This window comes from Mustela erminea, chromosome 18 (assembly GCF_009829155.1).
Source record: "Mustela erminea isolate mMusErm1 chromosome 18, mMusErm1.Pri, whole genome shotgun sequence".
Taxonomy (NCBI): domain Eukaryota; kingdom Metazoa; phylum Chordata; class Mammalia; order Carnivora; family Mustelidae; genus Mustela; species Mustela erminea.
The window spans coordinates 42000967-42021739 of NC_045631.1; the positions used below are offsets into that span (position 1 = coordinate 42000967).

The 20773-nt window shown below is 46.4% G+C and overlaps 1 protein-coding gene across 4 annotated transcripts in view; it reads right to left on the bottom strand.

The window, feature by feature from the left end:
* Nucleotides 1–188: 188 nt before the first annotated feature.
* STAT3 (signal transducer and activator of transcription 3) overlaps nucleotides 189–20773 on the bottom strand; it is a 72082-nt gene continuing 51497 nt past the window's right edge. The window contains exons 9-24 of one of the 4 annotated variants that reach the window (XM_032322368.1): nucleotides 17736–17894; nucleotides 17533–17625; nucleotides 16546–16605; nucleotides 13021–13050; nucleotides 12828–12921; nucleotides 12666–12713; nucleotides 10222–10305; nucleotides 9052–9150; nucleotides 8820–8955; nucleotides 7620–7672; nucleotides 7300–7394; nucleotides 7058–7197; nucleotides 6340–6549; nucleotides 3404–3446; nucleotides 3003–3065; nucleotides 189–2301 (exon numbers count right to left, since the gene is read on the bottom strand). In XM_032322368.1, the coding sequence (XP_032178259.1) occupies nucleotides 3041–3065; nucleotides 3404–3446; nucleotides 6340–6549; nucleotides 7058–7197; nucleotides 7300–7394; nucleotides 7620–7672; nucleotides 8820–8955; nucleotides 9052–9150; nucleotides 10222–10305; nucleotides 12666–12713; nucleotides 12828–12921; nucleotides 13021–13050; nucleotides 16546–16605; nucleotides 17533–17625; nucleotides 17736–17894 (1369 nt within the window). In that variant the 3' untranslated portion in view covers nucleotides 189–2301; nucleotides 3003–3040. Of the gene's footprint in view, nucleotides 2302–3002; nucleotides 3116–3403; nucleotides 3447–6336; nucleotides 6550–7057; nucleotides 7198–7299; nucleotides 7395–7619; nucleotides 7673–8819; nucleotides 8956–9051; nucleotides 9151–10221; nucleotides 10306–12665; nucleotides 12714–12827; nucleotides 12922–13020; nucleotides 13051–16545; nucleotides 16606–17532; nucleotides 17626–17735; nucleotides 17895–20773 lie in introns of all 4 variants that reach the window. The other 3 variants (XM_032322366.1, XM_032322367.1, XM_032322365.1) reach the window with 3 other exon arrangements.

Consider the following 20773-nt stretch of genomic DNA (forward strand, 5'->3'; position numbering starts at 1 on the left):
TAACATGATGGGGAGGGGTTGGGTGCCCAGGGCCCCAGAGATGGGCTGCAGAGACCAGCCTGGGAGCAGGGGCCCCCACCTCCTGTCAGCATCCAGGCTCAGCCTGTGGGTAAGGCCCCCTCAGAACCGAAGTGGGGAAGGGAAGGGGGGGACCTCCAGCAGCCAGAGACAGAGCTGCCACGCCCTCAGACGGTTCCTATATAACTTTTATTTCTGGAAGTTAAAGTAGATACAGCAATATACAAAAACAAAACAAAAAACCAAAACCCCACAATAATATAAATTTTTACACTATGAAGTATACAGTGGAATCTGATGCGGTGACCAGGAGAGCAGCCCACAAGCCACTGAGCAGGTAGTTTGAGCCATCTACGGGGACTGGGCTGGGGACGGGCAGGGGGAGACAGCGGAGAGAAAGCAGGCAGGGCCTGGAGGGCTCGATTCTTGAAGGGAGGGGCCAAGCCTGGGCTCTTCTCAGAACTTTTGCTACAATCAGAGTTAAAACCAGATACACATGCTACCTCAAAGCCACGAACTTTACAATATCGGCGCCAGAGAAGCCTGGATCCTTGCCCCAGGTCCCTCTGATCTAAATCTTCTCTGTTTCTGAGTTAAGCTTATTATGAAGTGAAGAGTGTTGCTGGAAAAGGGAGAGCTCTGTGCTGCTACCTACCAACATGTCTAGGCCAAAGGACAGGGATGGCCAAGCACAACCCCTGTCTGTCTTGGAGAGAAGGTCCCCAGCCCCTTATTTCTGAACCTGGTGAGTATGGGTGAAACAAGCAGCACTCCCCCCAACTGGGATAAGGTGGTCCTGGACTGCCTGATCTAGTCGGGCCTCTGGGACAGAGGCGGCCCAAATACTGGAGAGCACGAGGAGTTCTGAAACGTACAGTAAATGGGGAGTGCTTCTGCTTCATCTGGGAGGCCCCAATGGGGAGAAGACAGTCACCAGCTTCATCTGTGAGGCCACGGTGGGGGGAAAACCGTCACCAGCACTGGGGGGGTGAGGTGGGGAGGAGGCCAGGGTGTATACTCCCTCACACAAGGGATAGACCTCAAGTTTATCAGTAAGCCTTTGCCCCTGGCTTAACCAAGTGAAGAAGGGATTAGAGGTGCCGCCGGAAAACATCAAGAAACCCGGGTAAGAACCGTATTCCCTGAGCTCAACTAGACCCTTGGGGCCCCACAGTCTGTCGTGTTCCACCTGTTAACTCTTGCCTTCTTATTCCGGGATACCCAAAGCAAACAGAACAGGGGACCCTTCCACACTGGAAGGAGCCCTACACAGGGAAGTAAGGTGGACAGGGAGGAAAGAAGCATCACCCCATCCTTTATAAGGCACCCACAGAACAGCCCAGGCTCTGGAACAGGAGCAGAAGTCCAGGGAGATGGGGGTGGGTGGGCTGGGGCGTCGGGAAACGACAGGTGGTAAGTACTCCTCTACCCAGCCTTACCTACTAATAGGCCAACACGTTAAAGGGGAAAATAAAAACTTTATTAAAAAATGTCTAGGATGTTTAGGTTGTCCTTCAACCTTCCTTATTTCATAACCAAAGGCCAAGCCACAGCTTCAGATGTCTTTTAAGGACTGGATCTGAAGCCCATTTCAGGATTTCTATAAATTATCAGCCTGAAGAAAGCTGAATGCCTAAAGCACCAAGAAGGCTATTGACTGAGTTGTCTTAAATACAGAAAAGGCTATGCCAATACAGTGTTTTTTGCCCTTTAATCTTTTTTTAATTTAAAAAGAAACCTAGGGGCTGTGAAAGTCCTATCTTCTATTTGGTTGTTAGCAAGGTTAAAAGTGCAACGCCAGCAGTAACGTAGCTAGAGGCAGCCTGTGGCGTGAGCTTACAGAGACAGGCAGAGGGATCCGCGGGCACCAGGAGGCACTTGTCCAAGGACAACACGAGCTGCTGAGAGAGGAGGGCCGGGCCAGCAAGAAAAGACCAGAACATTTCCACTCTCTCTCCCTCTTGCCACCCCTTCCACATCCCCGCCGGTCACAGTCTCAGAGAACACATTCTTATTTGCATTTAGGTAAAAGCGTATCACCCACATTCACTCATTTTCTATTTTTAAAAGTGCCCAGATTGCTCAAAGATAGCAGAAGTAGGAGATTAAAATCTGGAAGCACAGAGTTAGAGGAGTCTCAGATGATCTGGGGCTGGCTTTGTAAGGGGTGGTAAAACACAGGTAGGTGCCTCCGTCCTTGCTCTCTGCAGCCTCAGCCCGCAGCGCCTCACATCGGGGAGGTAGCGCACTCCGAGGTCAACTCCATGTCGAACGTGAGGGACTCTAGGGGGACAGAGCGGGAGAGCTCGTTCAGTTGCCCAAGCTTGTTCAGTTCTTTCCCCAGCCCGACAGCCCGCAGGGCACGCTCCCTTAGCCCTTGGGGGGACAGAGGTTCAGCCACCACTGCCATCCAGTGTTCTTGCCCCATATGGCCAAGACAGGGTCGGATGCTCCAGATTTACTTTCCTCCCTAGAGGGTCTGGTCTTGTGGAAGGGCTCAGCCCTCTTCCTCTCTTAACTCGTTCCCAACCATCCATGTGGAAAGATGGAAGGCTGTCCTCCTGAAGATGGCAGCCTGGAGCCCCCCGGGGCGGGGAGGAGGGAACTCAGCACCAAAATATGGCTCTTCCCACTCCAGATGGGCTGCAGCCACACAACAACCAGAAGGTCTCAGAGACTTAGCACAAAAATAAAAAAAAAACCCTCATTAGCTTTCTCTTGTGTATTAAGATGCTAGTACTGGGGATTTATTGGGTTATAGAAAAGATATGATGAACATTAACTTCGCTTGTTTCTTACTGCTGTTTTTCACGTGGCTACGAGAAAATTCGCGCTGACAGGCGTGGTGCACATTTGGTTTCTAAGGCAGAACATGGCTCTAGAACTTTCTACCAATCCCAGGGAGCCAGCTCTCAGCTTGGTGCATGGCACACCAAGGGGGCTGACTTCCCTCCTAAGGACAGGCTCTGTCACCCAACACTCACCGAACTGCCCTCCTGCTGAGGGCTCAGCACCTTCACCATTATTTCCAAACTGCATCAATGAATCTAAAGTGCGGGGGGACATCGGCAGGTCAATGGTATTGCTGCACGTCGTTCTGTAGGAAATGGGGAGCAGCAGGAGGGGAAAGGGCCGGGTTGACAAGACACAATGGAGAAAAAAAAAAAAAAAAAGAACAAAACACACACACACAAGCCATCAAACTCTGGTCTCCAACAGAAAAATAAAAGCTTCAAGCTTTTTAAACACACAAGGTCACTCTGAGTACTCCACGGAGCCCAGGGCGTTCCGCCCCTTAACCGGGTGGCTGTCACCCAGTGTCCTACTCCCGGGAGAACTGAGGACACCAGAAATAAAGGTCAAATTGAGAAGGGAAGCCACTTACGGTGTCACACAGATAAACTTGGTCTTCAGGTATGGAGCAGCACCTGGGAAGAAGAAAACTGGGGTTTACTAACTGGGACCCCACTGCGGGCAGGGGGCAGGAGGAAGCCGGCTGCCTCGTCGGCGCTGCCGAACACCTCCCTTCATCCTGGAGCAGAGACTGTTTGGAAGCCCCATCTCCCCCCAGAGCTGTCCTCCGGCCACTGTGTCCTACTGGGTGTGTGAGGTGCTGGCAGCTTGGCAGTTCAAGGCTTTCCATAAAGCCTTCCTGACCTGCAGAGACTTTTCAGCACACTCTGGTCCCACCTGACCCTCAACCACCGCCAGCCTCGTTGGTTCTTCCCCAGATGATGGGAACACTGAGCTGCCCGCATGGGGTCTGGGGACTGCCCTCTGGACTGGCCAAATGTCTTAGCTACAACCTCTCTGCGTGCAGGAATGCAGCTAATGTCGTCTGGACTCCAACACAACCTAGTCCTGCTCAGATGCCAAAGTCACACTGCCCGCTCCTATGGGCATTCGTCTGCCTCAACTACTTTTTAGGCGAGCCGTGTTAGTAACTCCCCAGCTGGAGAGCGACATCACACAAAAAAGCAGCCTCTCTGTGAAGGGAGGACCGTTGACTCTGGACTGAAGACAGGAGGCCTGGGCCTCATTATGTCTTCCACAGCTAAGACACCAAGAGCAAAGCGCTTTCTACCTACCATAAGAGGGAGGGGGAAGAGTGAGAGGGAGGTACCCATCTCAGTCATTTACAATTCTTATTCCATAGTTAGAAGTGTGGGGATTGGAGTAACTGAATTTTAGGTGCTCAATGTTTACACCAAGAGGTCAAGGAGGCTTGGAGGCACTGGCATGAAATCTGGGGGATTCTGGTGCACAATCACTTAGGAGGTGTGGGGCAGGGTGGGGTGGCCCAAGAGAAACAATTACAAAGCTTCAGGTTTATAGAGAGACCGAGGAATCTGAAAGTGTGCTGACAGTCTGAGAAAAGGCATTGTCAGGGGGTCCTCAGACTGCCACTCAAGGTTATGTGGGGCCAAGAAATAGATTCACGTGGAGCAGAATCCAAGGACACTACCCAGGCAGGGTTCTGGGGTCTTATAAATCCACTGTGGCAAGGACCCGAGGGGAGCCGACATCCTGGACAGAGCAGGATTTAGTTCCCCAGTGATCAGGTAGCTCCGAAAGCTAGCTTCAGCCTGAGATTCAGCCAGAGCAGAAACAAAGGAGAACCAAGTTGAAACAGGAGCCATGGCTGTGTATAAGGCTGTCAACATACTTCACCTAATTTGTATAGTTAGAGGGCTGTCATTTTTGAGAGAGGAGTCTCGCCCTCAAGCCATAGAGAAATCCTTTGCGGGGTCTAGTGGCAAAGTAAGAGGATGGTAGAGTCCTAGGAAAGACAACTGGAGCTATCCCTGGGGAGGAAAATACCTTCATGATGGAAAAGAAGAGGAAATGAGCACAGATCCATCTCCCAGAGGACACCCACTTGAATGCAGGGACGCCCCCAGCACTTGGCACACCCCATTACCATGCTCCCTCAGTGCCCACTGCTTACACTCACCTCCCCCAGGAGGCGGGCACAGCACTCAAGTAATTAACTCCTTTCTCCTGCCTGGAGTCTTGGCCATGCCCCCCGCACCGAAAACACGGACTCCAGGCAGGAAAGGACCTTGCCTCCCGGTCACATGGGATGACTGATGATAAAGGAAGATTGGGAAACTGGATCATGAAAGCAAACTTTATTTGCTTTCATGCATTTGGACCGAAAGGTCCTCTGCAAAAGGAACAAAGAGTAGCATGTTGGGGTTGATAAGCACATCTTCCAACTGAAGCACAGCTGGAAAGCCAGATAAGTAGCAGACAGGAAGTGAAGAGTTAGCTCTTCTACAGTAGAACAAAACCCCACACCAGAACAAAGGAAAGAGGGAAGTCAGTTAGCAAGCAACTCAAACTCCCTCTTCCAAGTCTGTCTTTCCCCCATCACAAGAAATTCCTCAAAAGAGGGGATTCCTAGGAAAGGGGTGTGTGCCTGGATGCATGAGGTCTTTGCACAAAAAATAGTTTTTCCAAAAACAAATGGGATAGAGAAGCTACCCTCCAAGGATCATTTTGAAGAGCCCCCTGCTGGCTCTCCAATTAGGGGAAGTTTAAAAAATAAATAAATAAATAAAAGAATGGCGAACCACAGTCTCCCCACCAGGATCAGGACAGAGAAGAACCCAGAGAGCCAAAGCAGCAAATGGGGATGGGGCAGACTAGAGGGCCACCCTTCCATGGTGATGATGCTGGCGGGTACAGACTTACTATGAAACAGTGTCTACAGACTTACAGAAACACCCATGCTCTTGCACATGACCCAACCGCTTAACTCAACTGCTGCACACTCTAAATCCTATCCCGCGCCCTGCCACAGGTTACACGCTCCCCCTCCACCGCCACTCCCCCGCCTCTGCTGGTAAACCGCATTCCCGTGTTGTGAACACTCATTTCCTCCAGAAAGCCTTTCTCCATCCCACACGACACCGCTCACATTGTTCAGTGATGGGGAAAAGGAAACACGCTAGACTCAAGTCTGAGTTGCAAACCTTCCAGCAGCTATTTCGTAAGAAGAGCTGTGCTGGCTGGACATCCTGCTACTGAAGCAGCCTGTTCTCGCCCTCTCAGCAGCATTTTAGGTGTTTGCGCTGAGTGCATGTGCACTCTTAGCCTGGCAGGATCCCTGTGGGGCAGGGACGAGTGACTCCGACTCCCCTCCTCTCTCCAATCCCCTCAGCCACCCCAAAAGCACTCGCTACAAAGTTCTTTCCCACAAAGCGGAATAGAACATCACTAGGCTCTTCAGGCATTTACCTGTGTATCTCCCAGAGATCCTGCAATTTCCCCCCTTTCCCCAGAATTAAATGCCTGGCGCGGAAAATCAACAACTACCTGGGTCAGCTTCGGGATGCTCCTGGCTCTCTGGTCGACAGTACTTTCCAAATGCCTCCTCCTTCGGAATGTCGGGATAGAGATAGACCAGCGGAGACACCAGGATGTTGGTAGCGTCCATGATCTTATAGCCCATGATGATTTCAGCAAACGACATGTTGTTCAGCTGCTGCTTAGTATATGGTTCCACTGACTGGATCTGGGTCTTACCTGTCATGGGATATTGTAAGGGAAGATAAGGGAACCTATGGCCAGGTGATCGCAGAGAAAAGGACCCAATTTATTCTTCCTTAAAAGGTAAAGTCTTATGCCAACGCAGCTCCTGAGCCCTGAATATCCTGTCTAGTCAGTGGGAACTGTGGAAATGCCCAGCTGCCTTCCATAGAGACAACCCAGGTGGCTCACAGACAATATACCAGAAGAACTACTTGCATAAGGTGTATTAACAAGGCAGGTAAGAAAAGAAATGAAGAATGAGGTTTAAATGGCAAATATTTCTAGGCAAATATTAGCCCCCAAAATAAGCAAAATAAATCTGGCAAACAACCCTCCAGCTGAAAGAATTTGGAGAGAATTCACTGTAAAGCGTCACTTCAAGTCCAAGGTAGGAGAGTGCGAAGCCATCTTTGCCCACTAGGGGGCAGCAGGTGCTTGAAACTAGCAGCAGTGGGGACCGCAGAAACTGCCACCAGGTGGGGCAGGTTAGAGTCCAACTTACCGCTGATATCCTTCTCTACCCAAGTGAAGGTGACACCTCCTTCTTTGCTGCTTTCACTGAACCGTAGCAGGAAGGTGCCTGGGGGCTTGGTGCTCAAGATGGCCCGCTCTCGCTCCTTACTGATAAAACCCATTATGTACCTGGAGCCAAAGAAAAGCAAAAAGAGGGTCTCCACCACTGGCCTCCAAGAAAGCAGGTGACTTGTTACACACGTGCACTCCGCCAGACACATTTCAACCTACCCTTCATTCCAAAGAGCCAGGATATACTTTTTTACAAGGTCAATGATATTGTCCAGCCAAACCCAGAAGGAGAAGCCTTTGCCAGCCATGTTTTCCTGAAGAAAAGAATAATGGAACAGCTAAGTCTACCCACAGCCACCTCTTTCCTCGGGGCACGATGCCACCAAAATCCCCAGGCCCATCTACCCTCAAGTAGGTCCTACTGGCCACGAGACCACGAGTCTTAAGCCTTCAAGCCCAGTACCATCCTGGACAACCTCACAGGTGAGCACTCCCTCCCACTCCCAGAGGCAGCTCGAGGATTTAACAAGATGGCTTACTTTGCAAAATTTAGCCCACGTAATCTGACACCCTGAATAGTTCACACCAGGTCCTGAAGGAAAAAAAGAATAAAGCAGTGTAATTCGCAGCTTTGAATCAAGGTCGTCTTTTCTAATATTTTTATTTATTTAACAGAGAGAGATCACAAGTAGGCAGAGAGGCAGGCAGAGAGAGAGGGGGAAGCAGGATCCCTGGTGAGCAGAGAGCCTGATGTGGGGCCCAATCCTAGGACCCTGGAATCACGACCTGAGCTGAAGGCAGAGGCTTAACCCACTGAGCCACCCAGCGCCCACGGTCTTGTTTTCTTGTAAAAGAACACACATTCATACACATCTGTCCCACAATGGGCTGAGACACCACCGGTTTCCACGTGTTTGAAGCTTACTACGTTGTATGCATGCCTGTGCTTGCACACGGACACACACATCCACCCTCACAAAACCCCATCATCAGAGCACCTGGGGTGTGGTGGTGGATGACATGTCAAGTCCACCCCCACCCTGCCACCTCCTCCTCGTCTTGGCGTGGTGGACTGGGGACCAGTAGCATACACAAATAAGCTGACAGTGTTAGAGGCTCATGTTTGGGGACAGCACAGGATAAAGCTGCTTTCAGTCCAGGAAGCATGCAAAATAGAGCACTGAAAAAAAAATTTTTTTTTTTTTTCAGGAGAAAAAAATAAACAAGCCTCCAGTTTATTGAAGAAACAGACAGGGACGTCAAGCTTTTACCTCTGCCTTCTAACACGCACTTAAAAACCCCTCTTCCTGGGTGCCTGGGTGGCTCAGTGGGTTAAAGCCTCTGTCTTCGGCTCAGGTCATGATCCCAAGGTCCTGGGTTAGGCCACATATTGGGCTCTCTGCTCAGCGGGGAGCCTGCTTCCCCCCACCCCCGCCCTCTCTGCCTGCCTCTCTGCCTACTTGTGATCTCTGTCAAATAAATAAAATCTTAAAACAAAACAAAACAAACTCTTCCTAAGGCTAGACAAAGTGGTGCTCTGGAAGGGTGAGGGGTCCAGCCACCAGAAGAAGAGACATCTGCCACCCACCTCCGCAGGCACCCCCCAGCCTCCTAACTGCACAAGCGCATGCGTCCTAGCCCCAGCGGGAGCCTCGCTCAGCACGTTTTCCTGAAAACAGCCCCACGGGCCAGATTCCTTTTCTGAGGAGGGCAGCAGGGAAAAGAGGGAAAATGCTGACCTAAGAGTTTCTCAGCCAGTGTCGTCAACTGCTCGATGCTCAGCCCTCGCTTTGTGGTGGAAGAGAATTGCCAGCTCAGCACCTCGGCCACTTGATCCCAGGTGCCAATCGGGGGCTTGGTGAAGAAGTTCACGTTCTGTTGAAAATGACCCGGTTGCTCAATGAGATGAGACAGCGGTGGCCGAGGACCCACACGAGGGACTACAACAGTTTCCAAAGGACGGGCGCCTACCTTGGGGTTGTTGGTCAGCATGTTGTACCACAGGATTGATGCCCACGCGTTTGGCATCTGACAGATGTTGGAGATCACCACAACTGGCAAGGAATGGGTCTGTGGAGAAAGTAGGCAATGAGCTGGGGAGGCACAGGGCCCTCCCAGCATCCAACAGCTCTTCAGTCATACCTGCTGGTTTTGGAATAAAAGAATGTGCCGTGAACCACACCTACCGCCAACTTTTGGGGAAGAGCGTGGCTGAGTCAGCTCCACAGCCAGGGTGGAGAGAATGCCAAACATGGGCCACAGGGCACAACCAGGAACTTGAAAATCTGACTTGCTCAAACCTGGAACTCACAGCCCTCTGATTCCCCATCTATAACACCTGGAAGGCAGCCTCTGGGAACTGAAGCTGTATCTACCCGTTAAAAGAGAGGTCCCAGGAGTCAAAGACAAGGATTTTTGCTTTCTTCAGCTCCATCTTTTAACTTAAAGATCAAGGAAGTTGGTAAAAAGAGAAGGCTATGGGCATGATTGCCTGTGTACTAAAACACTGGCTGTCTAAAGATTATTTTGCCCAAACCTTATAAAGTCAACGATAACTAATTCTAAATACAGATTTTTCACATCAAGTCCGCTAATAGCTGACTTTAGAGTTGACCCTTGAACAACATGGGTTTGAACTGCATGGGTCCCTTTATACGTGGATAATTTTTTTTTTTAATAAACAGAGTACAGGACTGTAAATGTATTTTCTCTCATGATTTTCTTAGCAACATTATCTTTTCTCTAGCTTACTTATTATATGAATACAACATAGAAAACATGTAACATACAAAATGTGTGCTCATAGACTATGCTATTGGGAAGGCTTCCAGTCAACAAGAGGCTGTTAAGTTGTTAGGTTTGGGGGTGGGGGTCAAAAGTTACACCCAGATTTTCAACTGGGCAGACGGTTGGCACCCCTAACCCATGCTGTTCAATGGTCAAGAAGTATATCTTCTAAGCACTCAAGCAAGACTCTACTTTCAGTGGGATACGCTGAGGTTTTGGGAGAAAAACAAGCAAAAATAAACACAGTGCAAAGCAGAGAGTCATCTCTTTACCGTCTCTAAAGTCCCAACTAGAGGTTCTTGTCTTCAACCACCCCCGCACACAGCCCCATCCCAACTCTGTGGCAGAACTCACCTCAAGGTCAATCTTGAGGCCTTGGTGATACACCTCAGTCTCAAAGGTGATCAGGTGCAGCTCCTCAGTGACAATCAGGGAGGCCTACAACAACAAGGAGGACACTCTCTTCCTCAGAGAAAATGGCCCTGGACACTAACAGCCATGGCTGAGGAGAGTGATAGGCCACAGCCACGCTGCACCAAGAAGGGCAGTTAGTTCACCAGGAGGCCATGGACACGTGGCCAGGGACACAACTCTGAGCACATGAGTTCTACGACTCTTAAGTGCTATGATCTTCAAACTCATCCTTTACTAGTTTTATCAGACTAATACAGACCCAAGAGATTATTTGTAAAACGGGGAAGAACACCTGTATGGGTACAGTTTACCCAGTTTAAGGAAAAGACTGTTATCACTGAGATTCTCAGGGTGCCCTTCCCCACTGTCATCCCTGTCCCTTCTGGGTTTGGGTTTTCGGTTTATCTTTGGGTTTATCATTTCCTAGCTTTTCTTTATGGCTTTACCGAATTTCTATCTCTAATGACGTATGCGCTGTTTAGTTTTGGATGTTTGTGAACCTAATACAGATGTGACCATACCCTATGTACTGGGGTGCCTCACTTTTTTGCGTCCGTGGCTGTATGACTCTGCTGGTTATTCATATTTGCAGCTATATCATATTCCATCACAGGACTCTACACCAAATCCTTTATCAACTCCGTGGTGACGGTGGGCTGCATTTAGGACTTACCGTCAGGCTGCCGTGACATTTTGTACATGTCTTCTCACACATATGTGCCAAGATTTGTCTACTATTAAATCCTGGGAGTGGCACTGCTGGTTCATTTTTAATAATCCCAAACTGTTCTCTGAATTGTTTATACTCCCCCCAGCAATATCGCAATCTTATTTTCAGTGAGACTTCCAATGAATTTTCAGAAACACAATTCCAATTCATTTTTTAAGATTTTTTTTTAAATTTATTTGTTTGACAGACAGAGGTCGCAAGTAGGCAGACAGGCAGGCAGAGAGAGAGAGAGAGAAAGAGAGGAGGAAGCAGACTCCCTGCTGAGCAGAGAGCCCGATGCGGACTCGATCCCAGGACCCTGGGATCATGACCTGACCCAAGGCAGAAGACTTTAACCCACTGAGCCACCCAGGCACCCCAATTCCAATTCATTTTTAAAACACTTTTTTCCTAACTATAAAAATAATATATGTTCAGTTTAAAATACAATTATTATGAAGATAGGATAGAGCAGTCCCGGGCACGGACAGCAGCAAAAATGCATCAACACTGGCATATATTCTTTGAGAACTCTGGCATACATACACAAATGGGCAAAAAAAATGTGTAGTACGCTTTGCAAACAAATATACTAATTTACTACTCAAATGGTTTTGCATCTTACTTTTCTTTTTTTTTTAAGTAGGTTCCACATCCAATGTGGGGCTTGAATTCATAATCCCAGATCAAGAGTCACCCATGCTCTACCCCATATCTTGCTTTTTCAAAACAAACATGCCACATACATTTTTTTATGTTGTTGAACTTCACTCTTAATAGTCAAGTACTATAAATTCATTTTTTTAAAAAAGGTTTGCTGCATTTTAGAGAAGAGGGAAGACTGGCTCAGGACATAAACACCAGAAAAAGAACAGGGTGTCACAATCTTTTCAAAAGATTAAAAACCAGTTTCTGGTCACATTTACCTATTTTTTTTAAGTTTATTATTATTATTATTATTTTTAAAGATTTTATTTATTTATTTGACAGAGAGAGATCACAAGTAGGCATAGAGGCAGGCAGACAGAGAGAGAGGAGGAAGCAGGCTCCCTGCTGAGCAGAGAGCCCGATGCGGGACTCGATCCCAGGACCCTGAGATCATGACCTGAGCCGAAGGCAGCGGCTTAACCCACTGAGCCACCCAGGCGCCCCTTTAAGTTTATTATTGACACCAAGCATTCAATAATCTGAATCAGAGGGAGAGAGACAATAAGGGAAATAGGGGGACGGGTTTTATTCTTTTTCTTAGATGTTTAACCCCAACTTAATTACAACCTTCAGTGGCCCCTCAGTGAGAAAAACAGGTCACCAAAAATGGAGCCAAGCCATCTCAGCCAGCAGAAGTTGGAAGGGGAATCTGGAAAGCCCCAGGCAAGGTGGAAAACTTCTTTTCTACCAAATGGGTGTGGGTAAGTCAGTCAGGGACTTTCCACTCCTCCTTAAAGATGAGCCAACTCCCACCAACTCCCAAGACCATCACGGAAATGCTCCAAGTTGGAGAACTCCAGAGCAGATGTGACTTCTGACCATGTCATTCTGAGCTGTGGTGATTTTTCTGTATGACTACAGCTTAACCACAGGCTGGTGTCTCTAATTCTGGGCAACAGGAAGGCTCTTGTTCTCTCCCCATCAAAGACGACCCTCCCAGGTGGCTCCCATCCCCAATAATACTCACGTCACAATTGGCTCGGCCCCCGTTACCACATCTTTGCTCTCTCAGGGTCTGTAAGAGAGGCAGGGAACACCTGTGTCACGTGAGGCTCCCCCTGCCACCAACCTCCCTCTCCCTCTTCCTGACTCCCCAGGAAACAAAGACCCAGGCTCTCCCCCCTCATACCAGGTGTTTGAATTCTGCAGACAGGCTGCCATTGTTGGACTCTTCCATGTTCATCACTTTTGTGTTTGTGCCCAGAATGTTAAACTTCCGGGACCTGAATCACAGCAGAGAAACCAAGCACGCAGGTGACTGGGCAGCCAGAAGACAAAGTCAGATTCAGCAAATCAAAAGGAAGCCTCTAGGCTGAACTTACCCTCTGAGAGCTGCAACATCCCCGGAGTCTCTGTGAAGAATATAAACTGGTGTTAATAAAACTGGCCCCGGGTTTCTTTGAAAAGTCTACTCTGAATACCTGTCATTTACTCTGCTGGAAAAAACACGGTTTTCCAGGGAATTTCTAGAAACAATTCAATTACATTTTCTATGGGCGACATGACAACCCTCTCCGTACCTACCCAGCATCACCTCTCCCTTCCCAAGAGACCCTTGGTTCTGCTCAAGTGTCCTTCCTGTGCCCACCTCCAGGGGATCCTGACTGTTGAATACATCAGCAGCGGTCCTGAGGGTGCAGACATGACCTCTACTGTCTCCCTCAAGCTGGGAAGGAGTTACAACCCAGCTGGATTTACTTTTTCCACAGCTTCAACTGAACAGAAGCAAGGAAGCATAGGACCTTAATTACCAGAAGCAGCCATACTGGAACTCAGAAGGGAATGTTGCAAAGCTGATGGTACTCATGATGGTGGAGGAGGCAGACGGAAGATACTGGGTCCTGGGTGACGTAAGTGAGTCACTAATCTCACTGTCAGGAACTTGCCCTAACTCTGCATTTCCAGTTACACTGGGCTGCAAATTTCCTTATTATTTAAGCCACACTGGACTTTCTGTAAAGGTTTACTGTTACCAGTAACTCAGACCATCCCATCTGGTATTAGCTGGAAACATTCCCCCTGGTGTGTCCAGTGTCTTTTGCTCTACTGTGTTTGAATATATGGTTTTTTAGATAGTCGCATTTCTCATTCTTTCTTCTTTTTTTCTTATTTTAAGTATTATCTTAAAAGTGGTTCTCCACTGCTATATATGCACTAGTGTAGCTCCTATTTATTAATCAGAGCATTTTGTGTGGGTTTAGAGATTAAAACTAATTAAATTTTAAGCCATTCAGAAGATATCTTTCCATATATCACATTTAAGAGTCTTGTTACCAGGAAATCCTCCCTCGTGTTTAATCTAGACTTCCTTTTTATTTATTTATTTTTAAGATTTTTATTTGAGAGAGAGAGAATGAGCAGGAAGGGCAGAGAGAGGAGAGAGGAGGAGACTGACTTGGGGTTCGATCCCAGGAGTCTAGGATCATGACCTGAGCCAAAGGCAGCACTTAACTGACTGAGTCACTCAGGCGCCCCTCTAGATTTTCTTTTTTAGAAAAAAAAAATTGTGTATTATACCTTTGATACATAACTGATGAACAATAAAGTGAACTACTGAAAATGTATGTGGATAAGGTCTGACATATGTACATACGCTGCACATACCTGTGAAATCACTAGCACGAACTAGATAATGAACAGACCCATGATCCCCAAAGTTTCCCCACGCTCATTTGCAATCCATTCCCGAATCCCACACCCCACCCCACCTCTGTCCCCAGGCCACCACTGATCTGCTTTCAGTCCTCATAGATTCATTTTCATTTCTAGAGTTCTATATAAATGGAAACTAAAGGACAAGTCTTTTTTTTTTCTTCGTTTGGCTTCTTTCACAGAGTGTAATTATTCTGAGATTTCTTATGCGTTGTAAGTTATCAGTAGTTCATTCCTCTTTATTGGTGAATAGTCCATTCATAGATAGACCATAAATTATGACGTTCCAGTGGAACAGTTGGTTAGCACACACTTATAGATATGCCACAAATTGTTTATTTGTTCCCCAATTAATGGACATTTCTGTACAGCCCTGTGTGTGGATATATACTCTCATTTCTTTTGGGTTAATACCTTGGAGTGGAATAGGCGGCTCCTAGGGTAGGTGCATGTTTAACTGGTAGGAAACTGCCAAGTTCTTTTCCAAATTGGTTTTATCATTTTGTGATTTTACCATCATTGTATTATATATACATTCATCTACATGTATTTAAGATACATGAGTTTAAACATACAGATACATCTGATGGTTAGCAAACAGTACAACTTGAGTTTCTCATTCAAATCCTCTCCAACAGCAAGTCTTCCCAAAACTCCTTCCTGAATAATCCATCCTTTACTCCCCGATTTGAGGTATCATTTTAAACATATATGCATTCTTTATATAAACTTGAAGGTGTATTTCTGGACTCAAGATTTTATTTCAATGGTCAATCAGTTTATTCCTGCTCCAGTAACACACTCATTGAGTAGCTGAAACTACATTTTAGTATCTGGACAGGCACCTTCCCATACCACTCCCACTTATTTTTATTCATTAAAATTTTTTTTTCGGAAGTGAACTGGTGGTCACCAGGGACTGGGAGGCTTGGGAAATGGGGGCTTGTTGTCAATGGATGTAGTTTCCATGTTGCAAGATGAAGAAGTTGTGAGATCTGTTGCCCAACAATGTGAATATACTTAACACCATATACCTAAAAATGAGTAAGATGGTAAATTTTATGTTAAGATTTTTTACCCTAAAGATAAATAAATACATCCATTTTTTTAAAAAACTATCTTTGTGGAGTGCCTAGGTGGCTCACTCAGTTAAGCACCTGCCTGCGGCTCAGGTCATGATCTCAGGGTCCTGGGATCAAGCCCCGTGTCAGGCTCCCTGCTCAGTGGGGAGTCTGCTTCTCCCTCTCCCTCTCTCCCTGCTCGTGTTTCCTCTCTCTCTCTCAAATAAATAAAATCTTAAAAAACCCTAAAAAACAAAAACTATCTTTGCTTATTTTTCTCATCTAAGCTACAACTTGAAGAGTTAAGTTACAGAGTTTAAGAAATTCTATTTGCATTTTGCTTGGTGTCATATTAACTGAGAAGAATCAACATCTTTATAATTAAAGTCTGCAATTCAGGAATATGATTATTTTGTTACTTTTTACAATATCGCTTCCTCATAAAATTTCATAATTTTCTTCAAAGAGCCCTTAAACATTTCTGTTAAGTTTATTCCAATATATTTTTTTACTTTTTTGCTTATTGTGAAATTATTTTTTCTATTATAATTTCTGACTGGTAATGCTAATGTATGGCTGAAGTTATTAATTTTTGTTTATTAAACCTACTGCCTTCCATAAGTCCCTTATTTCATTAGTAATTATTTTCCAATCATTCTCATGGTTAATTTCCAGATACTTACATCACCAGAAATGAAGGGTAATTTTCTTTTTTCAAATCTCTTCAAAGTGTATGTGCATTTTCATTTTTGAAAAGTATAGTTAAATTTTGAGAAGTATGTATTCCATTATGTGGTGAAGCGTGGAACAATAAACAGCATCAATTTTTCCCGTATAGTCAGGGTTTTATATGATATGCATAAATTACATTTATAGGTAAAAAAAAAATTAAATAAAAACGGGGACCCAGGGTCACAGCAGCAATCGCAACTCACATCTGTATCACCAGCTTTATGATTTTGTTCAGGCACGTAAATGACAATGCACTACAAGACTTTTGAAAACTTTTGTTCAAAAAATGAAGATTCCCTGAATGGAGATGAAGTCTCTTAGGTCACATGATTATCTAAGTTCTCATTTCTGTTTCTCATTTGAAAAAAAGAAAAAAGAAGAGTGAAGATACAGAGTACTTACTTGTCAATGCACACTTTAATTTTAAGCTGATAATTTAACTCAGGGAACTTGACCAGCAATCTGTTTCAAAAAAAGGGGAAAAAAAAGTTTTTGAGTAAAGAAAAAAAAATAACAGTTAACAAAGAAAAAAGTCAGTAGGCTCCCCGCCAAGCAACTCTTACTTAGAGGAATATAAAATTCAAAACCCTTTGTTTCTAAAAGGTGAAAAAAGCATAATCCCAAATTCCTCTTCCTGCTAGGAGTGTGTCTTTGACCTTATGCCGAGTATCACCTCTTCGGGCCAAGAGGTACTGAAAGAAAGCCTAAGAACCTCGAACTTGGACAAAGTTGTGAGAGATTCACGAAAGAATAGTAAAAGTCGTTTCATGAGAAGTATTACAGGAATACAAGCTCCGCAGCTGGTGTTCTTTCTGTTAAACCTGAAACCTAACACCAAGTTTCTGAAGAGGGAAATTTCACTGCAGAAGGGCAAACCCCAACATACCTGTTCTTACTTAGGTGTGAAAGCCACACACACACCTCCTGCCCCCCACCTCCTCCCCCTCCAACCACCACCCCCAACCCCCCTACCCCTCACCCTCCCCCCACCCCGCTGCAAGGCACACCACCCATCTGCTCCAGGGCTTCTTAGCTTCTGGATCTCAAAGCCTTACTCATTCTCTTAAAATCCTTAGGGAAAAGTAGGCTCCAAGAACAGAAAAAAACCAGCATTATTCTGCCTCTGTTGCAGGACAGAAGGAGACACAACAGCCTAAGAATACAGGCCTGAAATCATAGGACTATGCCCAGTAATCTCCAAAAGAGGTAACCATTCCTTGGTTTTTGACAGGAGAATCACGGAACAAGCTGGTATTATGTCAACAATTCCATACCTCCCATCCTACCGCCTGTGATGCCTAGAAAGGACAACCGTGGCCACCAACTCTGCTCTCATCCTAAGAGCGTCTCTCAATAAAATATCTAGCGAAAGAGAAGTGCGGGGCCCACCTGACTTTGGTAGTGAACTGGACTCCAGTCTTGATGACCAATGGCCGGTCAGGATGCATGGGCATACACGGCTGCCGCTCAACCACGAAGGCACTGAAAGGCAAAGAGAGGGACAGCAGTCCACATGCTTCACGGGGAACCAGTCTCCGTCCTGTGCCTCCGAGGCAGGAGGATAACGGAAAGAAACCAGAATTCTACGTTACCTTTTCATTAAGTTTCTAAACAGCTCTACAATCCTCTCCTCCAGCATTGGCCGGTGCTGTACGATGGGGTCCCCTTTGTAGGACACTTTCTGCTGCAACTCCTCTAGTTTCTTAATTTGCTGGCGGGTCTGAAGTTGAGATTCCGCTAATGAGGTTATCCTGCCAATAAGATAAGAAAGCTCTTAGTTACCTGAGTCAGTGCATACCAGGGAGCTGGAGAAGAGGCAGGGAATCCCACAGATACAGACACCACCATGCAGACCCCTCAGATCAGAAAGGGAATTTTTTTTTTATTGTGGTAAAATATATATTGCATAAAATTGATCATTTTAAGTGTGTAATTCAGTGGTATTAAATAAGAAAAAGTGGGGGGTGGCTGGCTGGCTTAGTCAGGAGAGCACGTGACTCCGGATCTCGAGTCATGAGTTCAAGCCCCACACTGCGCAGAGAGCTTACTAAAAAAACTAAAATAAAAATAAGAAAAGGGAATCTATTTTGTTTTTTAAAAATAGTCCTTTCTGGGGTACCTGGGTAGCTCAAGGGGTTAAAGCCTCTGCCTTCAGCTTAGGTCATGATCCCAGGGTCCTGGGATCGAGCCCCACACTGGGCTCTCTGCTCAGCAGGGAGCCTGCTTCCTTCCTCTCTCTCTACCTGCCTCTCTGCCTACTTGTGATTTCTGTATGTCAAATAAATAAATAAAATCTTTTAAAAAAAAATTTTTTTAAACATAGTCCTTTCCTAAAATTTAAGATTTCAAAGAGAGAGCTAGGCATAGAGGAAGAAGTGTTAAAATTTATCCTCCAAAGAAGGGGTGCCTGAGTGGCTCAGTCATTAAGTGTCTGCCCTTGGCTCAGGTCATGATCCCAGGGTCCTAGGACAAAATCCTGCATTAGGCTCCCTACTCAGCCAGGAGCTTTCTCCAACATCTCCCTCTGCCCCTCCCCCTGCTCAAGCTCTCCTCATGCTTTCTTGCTCTAATAAATAAAATCTTAAAAAAAAAAACACACACACACAAAAAAACAGGGGCACCTGGGTGGCTCAGTGGATTAAGCCGCTGCCTTCAGCTCAGGTCGTGGTCTCAGGGTCCTGGGATCGAGTCCCACATCCGCCTCAGCATCCCTGCTGAGCGGAGAGCCTGCTTCCCCCACTCTCTCTGCCTGACTCTCTGCCTACTTGTGATCTCTCTCTCTGTCAAATAAATAAATAAAATCTTTAAAAACAAACAAACAAACAAACAACTTATACTCCCAAGAAGCATGAAGAAGTGACAAGCATTCGAACAAGCATTCGAATTATGAAAAATATGAAATATAAAACGAGGCATTCGCTGTCTTCATCCTAACCTGTCCTTGTACCAAAATGTAGGGACAGGGGAAACGCAATTAGACAGCTCAAGAAGACGGGTTTGAGCTAGCTCGGCCACTATCTGTGCAACCCTGGCCACGTGCCTTCACCATCGCGGGTCTTCATGACCCCAGGCATGACAGAAGGAGCTGAAGCGCATGATTAATAAAGACTAGAAGACCTCAGAGAGAAGGTGTAGATGTGCTAGGGGGTGGGGGTAGCGGGGGCAGGTAGGAACAGGACAGCTGCTGGAATTTCTGGGCTCCCTGACTCTCTTCTGGCACTTACATTTTCCCATTCCCAGAACTTCAGATTTTTGGTTCCCTGATCAGAAAGCACTTAAGGTGGCCTGTGTGGCTCAGTTGGTTAAGCATTTACCTTCGGCTCCGTCCTGATCGCAGGGTCCTGGGATCAAGTCCTGCACTGCGCTCCTGCTGAGCAGGGGGTCTGCTTCTCCCTCTCCCTCTGCCCTTCCCCCATCCCATTCCCTCTTTGTATCTCACAAATAAAATCTTTAAAAAAAAAAAAAAAGTGGGACGCCTGCGTGGCTCAGTTAAACATCTGCCTTCAGCTCAGGTCATGATTCCAGGAACCTGGAACTGAGTCCCACGTCGAGGTCTCTGCTCAGAGGGGAATCCGCTTCTCCCTCGGTCTCTTTCCAGCTCGTGTTCTCTCTCATCCTCTCTCTCTCAAATAAATAAATAAATAATCTCTTTAAAAAATAGCATGCATTTTTTAAAAAGCACTTAAACTGCTTTCAATGAATTAACAAAATTCAAGGTTAGTGAGGATATGAACAAGCAGGCTTTCTTTCTTGTGTAGGGCTGTCCTAAATTTCCAGTTTCATGCTCTACACCTGCTGGCTGTCCTTTTATGTCAAGTTTCTTACAGTTTAAGCTGGTGCATCATGGGCACTGCTGGGCCTTGCACGTCAAGGATGCTCATTAAGGACATGCTGCATGAACAGCAGGGAAGGAGCAGATAAAGAATAATCCCACCAATGTGAAAATGTAGAAATGACTACCGTATTTTCTTTTCAGATTTTTTTTTCAAAAGATTTTGTTTATTTATCTGACAGAGACAGATCACAAGTAGGCAGAGAGGCAGGCAGAGAGAGAGATGGGGAAGCAGGCTCCCTGCTGAGCAGAGAGCCAGATGCGGGGCTCAAACCCAGGACCCTGCGATCATGACCCAAGCCGAAGGCAAAGACTTTAACCCACTGAGCCACCCAGGCGCCCCATCTTTTCAGATTTAATTAACGTATTATTTTAGAGAGAGAGCATGCATGCACTGGGGTGGGGGAGCAGAGGGAAAGGGACAAGCAGACTCAGCACCGAGTGCACAGCTCAACATGGGGCTTGATCTCATGACCCTGAGATCAGGACGTGAGCCGAAATAAAGAGTTGGATGCTTAACTGACTGAGCTACTCAGGCGCCCCTAGAGATGACTATCTTTATGTCCATAGGTACAGTAACATATGGCGAGGGGGATAGCCACCAAAATACCACGTGTAGGGACCTCTGAAGGATTGTTTGGGGTTTTTTTTTAGTTTTATTTATTTATTTATTTACTTGACAGACAGAGATCACTAAGTAGGCAGAGGCAGGCAGACAGGGAGAGAAGTGGAGGAAACAGGCTCCCTGCTAAGCAGAGAGCTCGATTTGGGGCTCAATCCCAGGACCCTGGGATCATG